The sequence below is a fragment of the Macadamia integrifolia genome, chromosome 7, assembly GCF_013358625.1.
Source record: "Macadamia integrifolia cultivar HAES 741 chromosome 7, SCU_Mint_v3, whole genome shotgun sequence".
Classification (NCBI taxonomy): domain Eukaryota; kingdom Viridiplantae; phylum Streptophyta; class Magnoliopsida; order Proteales; family Proteaceae; genus Macadamia; species Macadamia integrifolia.
In genome coordinates this window covers 34,134,777-34,146,063 of record NC_056563.1, presented here as the reverse complement: position 1 = coordinate 34,146,063, position 11,287 = coordinate 34,134,777, and the positions used below count along the sequence as shown (strand labels likewise).

The 11,287-nt window shown below is 37.4% G+C and overlaps 1 protein-coding gene across 3 annotated transcripts; it reads right to left on the bottom strand.

Moving 5' to 3' along the window:
• Window positions 1–866: 866 nt before the first annotated feature.
• On the bottom strand, window positions 867–10,965 carry LOC122083996 (GATA transcription factor 24-like). Of its 3 annotated transcripts, XM_042651967.1 has the most exons (8): window positions 10,263–10,965; window positions 10,038–10,118; window positions 9,775–9,908; window positions 6,004–6,126; window positions 5,740–5,845; window positions 2,013–2,102; window positions 1,743–1,887; window positions 867–1,291 (listed from the first exon to the last, which is right to left on the bottom strand). In XM_042651967.1, exons 1-7 carry the CDS (start codon window positions 10,593–10,595, stop codon window positions 1,786–1,788), a joined length of 969 nt encoding a protein of 322 aa, XP_042507901.1. In that variant the 5' UTR covers window positions 10,596–10,965; the 3' UTR covers window positions 867–1,291; window positions 1,743–1,785. The 3 variants fall into 3 exon arrangements, with proteins under 3 accessions (XP_042507901.1, XP_042507900.1, XP_042507902.1); XM_042651966.1 differs by lacking the exon at window positions 867–1,291 and having other exon boundaries at window positions 1,629–1,887; window positions 10,263–10,963; XM_042651968.1 differs by lacking the exon at window positions 867–1,291 and having other exon boundaries at window positions 1,629–1,887; window positions 6,013–6,126; window positions 10,263–10,946.
• Between the last annotated feature and the right edge of the window lie 322 nt (window positions 10,966–11,287).

Below are 11,287 nucleotides of genomic sequence, written 5' to 3'. Positions count from 1 at the left end.
TGATAACTTATATTGTAAACATAATCACCTGTAATGGTTGTGTAAGTGAGTAGATATTTGATGCTAGCAACACTTTCATTTTTTGTGGGACAAGCACATCGAAGAGGTATAGTAATCTTTTGGCCAAGATTTAGGCCCGTAGCAGAGATGTTTTGGTTCATGATAGATTGATAGGTGGAAAAACCTTGGAAGGTACTATGAAAGATCGAGAAAGGATTATCAAATGGTTTAACAGAGTAAGTAGTGTTTGCTTGATAATACTGACCGGAACAAGAACAATTGATGGGAACGATCACCTTCTAATTTGTTTGGAAGGACCAAGTTTGGGAAACTGAATTAATCTGGGCGAGCTGCGAGAGAACCGAGACGCTGGGAAGCAGGGAGGGTTTCTCTTGTCTTTCCTCTATTGTTTACACAAAGGATAGAGGTAAAAATGACATTAATATTCTACCCAAATATATATATATATGAAATTAATAGATGACTCTAACAATGTTAACACTACATGGTACAATTATAATTTTAAACTTCACAAGGGATGTGAATATAATAAATGCAACATTCAGAAGGAAGTGAAATTTCCTCTTAAATCTATATTAGTTTGTGAAAGAAATATGATAATTAAAAGGGCGAGGACATGATGAGCAAGCGGCATAGGGAAAGTGCATCAATGAGGTATTAACACATAGGAGGGTCGTGAGGTCAATTCATGTGAAAATGATAGAGATAAATACCAAACTGTTGGTGTATCCCTTTCCTAACAGCTCAAAGAACTTTTTGTTTCTTTGGAATTATGTTTGGAAGTCAAGAAAAAAAATATTGAATTTAAGAAAATAAATTTTGGCCCCAAAAACAATGCCACCATATTACAATCAACTGTGGTCAAAATTAGAATAGGTAACAACAGTAAAGAGAGGGTTCCATACATAATTTAGGGGAGTCAAATTGCAGCCCAATCCGGGCGAACCAATTATACTGTCTGGTCTTTACAAAACTGACCAAACCAACCAAAATGGACCGACAGAAACGAAAAACGAAAGAAAATCAAACCGACCAGATAAAAAAATTGTTAAAATCCAGAAAAATGATTTTATAATTATTTTCTTTATCATACAAATGGAACAAATCAAACCGAACCAAACACCATTTCAACCAGACCAAAATTAAACCAAACTGACCTACTGCCACCCCACAACTGGTCATATAATTGGGTTTCATCCAAAGTTGTTTGCCTTTAGCCATTCCTCATAACCGGATGACTGCTCCTTACCATAAAATTCCTTTGCGGTACCTGAAAATGAAAATTCAAGCTACAACAATCTGAGGGCAACCAAATACCTTTGACTTATCAAAGTAGGTATTATGAGAAATCCAGATTAGTACACTGCACGAAATAGAGTCAAGTCCTAAATTTTTTTTTTTTTTTTTAAATTTCCCTTTCCCTCTCCCTTTCCAATTTCCCTTTCCCTCTCCCTTTCCCTTAGGTCAATTGATCTGATATACTAGAACAAGCACAAGGGAGCAAGGACATTGTTGTTTGAAATCATAGACCTTTGATCTGAATCATCTGATAAGCTAGTGAAAAACTGAATGAGGCCTCAACATTATAACAATAATAAATCGTCGAATGAGATGGAAACAATATGCATTGACAATGGCAGTGCATGTCCTGTACAAATTTGTAACCGCAACCAAGGGAAACTAAATTAAAGACTTCTCATCGCTTTTTGGTCACTACAAACCTAGGTAGGACTTCTTTGTGAGGAGAATGACTAAACAATCAGCTCACTGTTCAGCTGTTACAACAGAGTTTCCATTGGAATTAGCAGCAACATCTGCAGGTGGTCCCTGATTGTTGGTTCCCAAATCAGACCCATTAACTTCACCCTACAAATTACAAGACAAAGGAAGCACCACTGTTACTCCTCCCACAGAGAAATGCAAACCTTTGCAACAATAACTTCCATTGCGACCGCGCCAAATAAAGATCATGTCAACTAAAGGAATAGTACCTGCTCAATACGGTTTGCCGAAGTATCCTGAGTTCCCGCAGATAAGGTTTGCACAATTATTGGCGTCCTGGAAAGATCTCTTAAAGTCCCCTGAAACTCAGTAATTCAGCACCAAAGGAAAAGTCAAACATTTTTAACATTTTCCAGATAAATAGAATGAGCATCAGGAGGAAAAGAAGGGGGAGGGAGTAAACAAAGAGAAGTTTCGGGACACAATTTAACTAAAGGATTGATAAAGAAGACACTATTACAACAGACAAGTTGAAAATGAACCAGGCATTCACCAGCAATGACCTCAGATTCTTCACAAAACACACACGCACTACGTTTTGTTTTTGGCTGCAGAGAGAACTGAGGAAAGATGTGAAACAGACGCCATCTTCAGGACCTTTCTTCTATTTTATTTATTATTATATTTTTGGGCTGAGGGGGAGGGGTGTTGAGCGATAAAATAATTGGCAAACACAATAGCAGCCAGGTTCATAGGATTTTAACAGCATCAAAAAATTTAATTTTCATCACTGATTTCAACTTTTTTATCATCTCTTTAGAAGCCTATGATGAAAACGAAATACAAGCGGAAGGATGGTTTACAATTAACATTTTTTTTCACAACCCAAAATTCAATTTTAACGAGAATATTAATAAAGGGTAACTATCCATGTAACAAAGGAACGTGACATTTACAGAAATCACAAGGTAAATCTGAACCATTCATTTTTATTATTATTTTTTAAATAAACTGCCTGTCCCTGGTCAGAGTTGGGAGAGTGCACAGTATTGTCCAATACAGGTACATGCATGGGCATACACAGGATGCATGTCAATACAAGGGAAGGTATTTGATTAAATTAGACACTAAAATTTGATAAATGGCTAATCTAGATCATTTCCTCTCTATCCAACAGTTAGAATGGGCACATCATTTGTCCACATGGCAGAATAAATGTCTTGTGATGTTTAGAAAGATAACAGACTAAAATATTTATCTTTTCTAGTAAATATAACAGATGGGAGGGAGAGAATAGGAGAGCAAGTAGGGAAAGAAAGATTTTTTATGGTGGGCTAACGAGGGTGTCAGACCTTCAGCCTGACTATTCCCCTGGGCATGTGCATACGCCACTACACAAGTGCACCGGATCAGCACTGGATTCTATGAGAACCATAGAAGCCGTGGGGCTGGCCCCAATGGGGTAAGGGGAGTCGAACTCAGGATGCATGTTGATTTAGGCACACTCCCTTGGGAAAGAAAGATTTTATCATAGGAGAGAGAGAAGAAAGAGGAGAGCCAAATCGTGGTTAAAGAGGCACAGAAGGCAAGTTACCAAAATGCTCAAAACAAATCCATTCAATTCCATCATATGGGGCATGGTTAAATATTTATAAGAAAAACCAACAAGAAAATCTTCTAGATCTAGAACTCTCTTGTCTAATATTTCTAACATGATACTCTAAAATACTTCACAAAATAAGATTTTTGAAACCTATATCTACTAGATAACTTGGGCCCCACCTCCTATGGACCCCAGGAATAACCTAAAAATAGTGAACCCCCACATAAAATTACAATTTTGTCCCTGGTTAACAGAACCGACTCTGAACTAATGGGAGCAAATCCAGGCCACTGGATCTGGAATTTGGAATGCTTCTGCACACCTTACTTTGGACACCATATTTCCTAACCTTTCTATTCATTACTTATTCTTCAGAAAACCATTAGCTTGACCAACATTCCAGGTTGCAGTCTGTTTGTAGAATGAACTCAAGCTTTTCAGTGATTACTTGGCTTTGACCATAACACCATAGTTAATGTGTTGACAATTGTTCACACCCCAGTTGCACTAGCAGTACAAAGGAAATCCACCGACCATCTCCAACAGGACAACAATTTTGAGCTCCCATGCTAGAAGAGGAATCTCGAGAGTACTTTGAGCTTTCAAAAGTGGAATGCCAGCAATTATTACCTGTTAACCTTCAAACCAAAGCCTTGTTCCCTTGCATAAGTGACCCTCAAATTCGCACTAGGAGTCAATGGAGATCAATGTGAGTAACAATTTTGGCACATTGAGACATCAGTAACTCATACCAAACTTTACTACCATATATAGAGTTGGAACACTTGAAACCAAACTTTATAGATTCAGGTTAAGATGTGATTTTTTTGTCCCGCATGGGGTCAAGCCATTTGAAACCTTGTATTGCCTCCTTGCAACTTGGGAAACAGTCCACATCCATTGAGGTACTAGGAAAGGTTATTACTGATATAGTGATATACTAGTATGACATGTCTCTGTTGACTCATAAAGACCTTCTAAACTTCCTAAATTGACTCATAAAAGAACTTCTAATCAGTCTTATACTGACATGAAGTGAATAGACTTGAAACATAAGGCCGGAAAAGATATTAACCTATCTAACTCATAGTTTCAAACACCTTTTTTTTTTTTTTTTTTTTTTTTGGGGGGGGGGGTGGTGTGGGGGTTAAAGAAGTTTCAAACGCTTAACCACTAATCCTGTGTACTAACTTTATCCCCACTCTTTATGGGCTTATAAATTCGGCCCATTGCAATGAAACCCGAAAAAAAAAGTAAATAAATAAATAAAAACGCAATTTATAATATAACTACCCATTGGACTGCCACCAGCACCTTATGGGCTTCCAAGCTTAAAGGCCTTCATATGGGATTAATGTCTAAAGCAACTGCATCAGTGAAGCTTATGGACTAGGTGTAGATTTCCAAGACACTATCATGAATTAACCACATGAAGTGAAATGCATATTTACAAAATGATAACAAATATGTCATCACACGAAGATGGTGAACCTAGCTAAAAGAATTTTTGACAACTCAACCAAATAAACAAGGAAAAGAAAAAAATGGAAACAAAAATAACCCCCAACCCAAGTTTTAAAAAAAAAGGAGGAGAGAGAGAGAGCATCCAATGGTGCAGTGTCCAGAGGTAGGACAACAAACAACATGGTTGCTCATGATGCACAATTTTTAATTAGTTTTTGATGTACCAGTAAAACAATGGATATAAAAAGCAATGAATCACCAAAGAATAGACCCCTGCTCACATTTTATGTCTTAAAATTCGTTCATCCTTATCAATCCCATTTAAAAAAAAAAAAAAAAAAGCCCATCTTTTTCCCAATAAGAAAATGTCTAAAGTGTTTCTGAGTGTCTCTATATTAGACTATCACCAACCCCGCATTAAAAAGACTAGAATGCTCAAAATTAAATCTCACCCAATCAAAAACTGCTTTATATTTCACCAAATCAGCACATGAATCTCTCAATATGCTAGCCCAAGGAAGAGGCTTTTGAGATACTACACATTGTCAACAAGGGATTTATCTTTGATTTTTTTTTTTTCTTTTCTTTTCTTTGGGATGGGGGTGGGTTTGGGGGTATAAGTTTTTCCCCCTTATTTAGATCAGGCAACAATCACCTACGGCCTCTTGCAACCGCTTTGTAGTTTTGACGAAAATACTTGTAAGATTCACTTTCTTGAGCTTCTCATTTTGTCCCTCCACAATTCTTCTCATTTCCCATCCTTCACATTGTCTCTCAACAATAACCTTGAAAGAGTTTTTTTTTTTTTTTAAAGACAATGCTCATAGTTTTTATTTCTGCTTTACTATAATTTTTTATAGTAAAAAGGAACAAACCATTTTTTTTTAATGCGAGGAACTAACAATAATAAGCCATATACGGGTACCAACCTTGTTTGCCCACATAAGCCCACATGCATTGCACAGAGTCCTAGGTCCAGCTGGCCCACGACGCATCATTGGAGTGGACTTTGAACTATTGCCACAGTGTGTGCATCTGAAGAAAGCACTTAAAGATTACAAAATACAAATAGCAAATTACAGAAAAAAAATGGCACAAGACCAGCCTAAACGAAGGGGATAAAAGAAAATTGAAGGAAAGAAAACACGAAGAAACAATGAAGGTTGACTACAAAAGAAATTTAGGAAACTAACAACACCCACAAAGTTTCTTGCTGTGAATCATCTTGTCCTGAACCATTCCAATTTGAAGAACCTGATGCTGTTTCATCTAAAGTCGCCTTTGATGATGTGAATTGACCCTTTTTACGCTGCATCCTGTTATAGGGAAGAGTTTATAATAGGAAATTCACAAAGAGGATACGAAATGTGAAACCAATGAAAGGGAGCTTGTATACACAGTAAAACAAGAATATGTGCTTGAAATTAACTCCGACCATTTTTACTTCAGAAAGAGGGTACAGACTCGATGTGAAGCCAAATAAAAAAAGCTGGATGCCTAGGAACAAAAGGCCCTAATTATTTCCAGAGCAAAGTCCCTTATTCCCTCCTGATGAATCCCAAAACTAAGCCCTCCCAACTTTTTTCTCCAACAAAAAACTAATCAAACACATCTCCCCAGAGCAAACTGATGCAATAGAATATAAAAGCCAACAACTTTTGCTAAGAGGTGCTAGATACCGAATACAAACGTAATTCAATGACATCTTCCAGGAATGCCCAAATAATTTGATAAACCATCGGCTCCCTTTGATTGCAATGGGACTTAAGGAAAGGGAAAATTTCATACTTTAAAAAGAAATGTTTATAATCATTATCCCATATGATTATATTAACTACTTAATTCTTTTAACCATATTTAGTAATGATATATTTTACATGTAATTTTTATTTTACATATTATAGCAAAGGGTTTTGGATGCAAAGTAAAGTGAAATTTTATTACCAAATATGGAATGATTTAAAGTTAATGTTAAATTCACACTGGTAATGATTACATATATTTCCTTTTTAAGTATGAAAATCTCACTTCCCTTTCCTTTAATTCCCCTTACAACCAAACATAGCCATCAAGAAATGAAACTAAATTCTTTTGGCAAACGAACAGAAGAGAGAGAGATGGTCATCTGATTCATCATCCTCTTTGCATATTAACCACACATAAGGCAGAATCACTTGGCCGTCTCTTTTGATACAAGTAATCGGTTAGTACCCTTTATGCACTATTTCCCACCACACTGTTGACCACTTGACCACCTCATTTCTATGTAGTATTCATCAAAGACTGACTTTATTCAAAATTGGTTGAGTAAATAAAAGACATGAACTGGACAGGTAAGCTGGGCAAGGGAGCCAAGGCTAAAAATTTCGATCCAAATGACCAAAACTTTACGAAAAAAATTGGTTTCGAGAAGCCTCGATCCGAACTAGGGGTCGACTTTCTAGGAATAAAAGATTTCAATCAAAACTTCAGCATTGTTTCAAAATCTTAATATCATCCTACATTATATATTGATATTTATACTCAAAATAGGACGAAATTCCAACCCATTTCGTGCATTTTGATGTTTTTGTCCGAGAGAAAGAAACCCTAGAAAACCCCAAGAAATTTTTTGCCAAATCACCTACATTTCTTTATGGAACAAGATGTTGGGGAATACTTCAATGCATCTACATCAAAGATTTGTCAGATTTGAGCAATATTTGTGCAAGATTCCAATTAGGAAGTATGTCTTTTTTTCTTGAAATTAATTTGTGCAAAAATATAGAGTAAATATTTAGTGGTTAGACTTCAATTTTTTATATATTAGACATCGTAAGCTGATCTTACTATTTTTTTCTTTTAAGAAAGTAGGGCTAATATATGGCTCAATTTTATATATGTTAAGATTATCAAAATGGAAATCAATATATAAGATTTCGATACTCACCAATGAAACGGCCAATCACAATTCACCAATGAAACCGAATTTTGGTCGAATTTCAACAAAAACTAGAAATATTTTGGTTTCACTTGAAAACTAAATTTTGAACTATAGAGGGAACAAGAACCACCCCCCCCCCCAAAAAAAAGAATAAAAAAGCAGCAGCATAAAACTAGATTACAACTTGACCAAATCCTGCCACAAAAGATACCCCGACTCCAAATGTCCGAAAAGGGAATTACAGAAGCCAGATCCAGCATAAACCAACTGACACACCTACCCAATACCCACCGAGCAGCCAACAACCAAATCCAGCAACAGCAACAGCAAAAGCAAAGAAATAATATGCTTCCTTCACCAACTGCTCTCACCAATGACTAGCAGGGACAGGGATTAGGTCAAAGCTTCTAACCGCCCGCCCCACCCACCCACCCACACAAAAAAAAAAGGGGGGGGGTGTGGAAGAAGCTCTATGCGTTCAATAAAGGAAATCAACCTCTTAAGGTTCATGTACATCCCTAAAAGCACAATAGATGCAAAAGAGCAGAAAATTGAAGGTCCTTATAGAATTTTGACTTCAAGAAAAATAATTTCTAACATGAGTGTATTTACAAACTAGGAACTCCAATTACAGCTTAAAACATTTCCTAACATCACTCTAATTACAAAGTACAGTCTAGCAACTCCAATTAGGGCTTATACCCTTTCATAGATAAAGAAAAATACAAATTTAAGGAAGAAATAGAATTAAGACTTCTAATCTAATAAGATTTCCTAAAACAAGAACCCATGAGTAAATTTGTAATAACTTTCCAAATACAGCTCGGAATCACAAGATCTTGATCTCGCTAGAAAGGTAAATAAGCTTTCAAATGGCACCAATAGCATGCAAAACATATAAATTTTGACCATCCAAAATTAAGCCTGCCTTTGAAATAGAAATAACCAACTTACCATAATGCAATGCTCCCAATCACCAAAAACTAATTCAATGCTTTCTGGAGAATATCAAAGATCCTTCAGTTGGCTACTTGGACATTATTGCATCATAAAGACATATTGGAAGCCTATACACATCCGTAAGGCCCCGTTTGGATAGTGGAGAGACTCGGGCAGGATAATTGTACAAATGGGTCCCACATGTTGGTGGGGTTAATGAGTAAAATGGTGTGGCAATGTTATAGAGAGAGGGTTAGGGGACGCAAGCCATAGAATCGATGACATCAAAATCAAATTCCTCTGAACCAGAGGAGCGGGCTTATGATCATTATACTCAAACAACTTCCTTGACCCCATTAATCCAAGTATGTCACAGCTCCATTTATTCTGGTCTGCCATTATCATCTTCATACAACCATACCCTAGATCTCAAAAAATAATCTTCTATTGACTAACAGCAGGAGAGAGAGAAAAAAAAATCAGAGCTAAAGAGCAGACTTTGATGAACAAAGCAATTAAACCAGGAAGCCATCCATATCTCAGAGGTTAAAGCCCATCATTTTTTGCTTTAAATTTGATTTCTCCCTTTACTCATTCAAATTTTTCCCTTCCTTTGTTGCAATTAATACATGTAGCTGAATGTAGGTATAGCGACAGAAGTAATATTAAGTCTGCCCAAAGTAAAAGGGCTGGTGCATGACGGAATTGCAAGAAACGCAAACCCGCAGATCCAAATTGAAGGTGCGACAATTAAGTCCAAAATCAATTTATGCTTATGCATAGGAGAGGATAAAGCATTTCTTACTCGGCTCTTAATTATATAGTCTTGCAATGTCTACAATGACAATCAACATAGTTGTGCGTTTACCAAAACGCATGAAGCCCATAGAAACCTCAGAACTAGCCAGTCAACAGTAAGAGTAAAGGAGGGTTTTCTTCTATCATTTTCTTTTTCTCTCCTCCCAAGCTTCTTTATCCCATACTATGCACGGAAGTCTTACAATCTCCTTTAACGTGTTTTCCGACAAACTTTCTCTACTGAGTTGGAAAAGGGAAAAAAAAAATTAAAAGAATATAACATATTTAGCAGGAGGACGACTACCTGAGAGCAACTTCTTTCCGGACGGTATATCGAATTTTCTTGTCAAAGTTTCGCTCTTTTCTTTTTTCCCGGAACCTATGAAGAGAAGCCTCTCTCTGAGGAAGACTCGAGCGCCGAGGGTACTCAGCTAAACTCTGTCACCCGGGGTAGGGGGAAGAAATGGAGAGATTAAGGATGAAAACAACAAACTCAGCTCATTAAAAAAGAGAACATCACCCATAGAAAAATAAAATAGTCCACAAGCATGAGGGAAGAAACACTACCCTCTGATTTGGAGAGGATGCCACGCCAGACACGCCAGAAGGTACTTCATACCCTCCCAGCAATAGCAGAACCGCCTGTACCTGTAAGTAACAAACCCCACCAAAAAAAAGAAAAAAACTGAGCACAAATCTTCTAATCGACAAAAACAAGAAACCTAGCAGTAACCAAGATTTAAAAGGGGACGTAAAATTGAGAAAATTAACAAAACCCATCTCTACAAAGACCTTCTCTGGGGATACGGCATCGAACACATAGACTTCACCCTGGAAGGAGAGAGTCAACTGATCCATACCCTCTCCACGTGAAGGTAACACGAAATTGGCACCGCCGAGGTAATTAGAATCCGGAGGGACCTCTTCAACGCCATCCATAACCTCGAGGTTGCGCCCAACACCACCGTTTTCCAGCGTGTGAGCTTCGTAACGTACGTGAGGATTGTCGATGGACTCTCCAGCTGCCCCGTCGTCTTCTTCCTCGATCTGGCTCACAGGGTGGTTCATGGACTGCATGTGGTCGTCATGGTTGTACAATGGTACCTGTTCATTCGCCTCAGGCATCCCTGCAGAGCATTACAGAAGCAGCAGATCGATGTAGATAAGAGTCCGAAACCCTAGTCTTTCTCCGTGCACCAAAATTGTGAAATCTTCACCTCGCAGAGTGCGGACTGTGATGTTAATGAATGAAAAGAAACCCTATACTGACTGCGATTGGTTGTTCCGATCTGTTTCGAAACCGAAAGTAGAAATAGCTCAGGAGAGGACAATGGGTGAGCGTAAATAACCCTGAACGAAATAGTATTTACGGGATATGCCCTTCCCCGGCTACTAAGAGTTATCAGAGAGAATTACTACTTAGTTCAGGTCAAATAATGGTGCAGCGAATAATTGCAAAGCAAAACGATCAGTTCCCGAAGCATACGAAGAAGAAGAAACAAATCTCAGGCTCCAATTGCGACCTTGATGGGATTAGGAAGTGAGGACCGTGGAGGACGGAAAGAACAAATTTCATATATCATATCATACTATCGTATAAAAGTATGTACTCATGCTTCGTGGCTAATCTTTCACTTGACTATTTTAGCCCTCTTGCTTATTTAAATACCTTATCTTTTTCGTTATATTTTTTTGTCAATATTTTTTACTTTTCTTATATTGTTGGTACCCTTTTATATTTTTAATATTTAAATATTTTTTAAAAATCACTCAAATCCTTTGCCTATTCTTTCTCTCACTTTCCTTCGCCTTTCCTC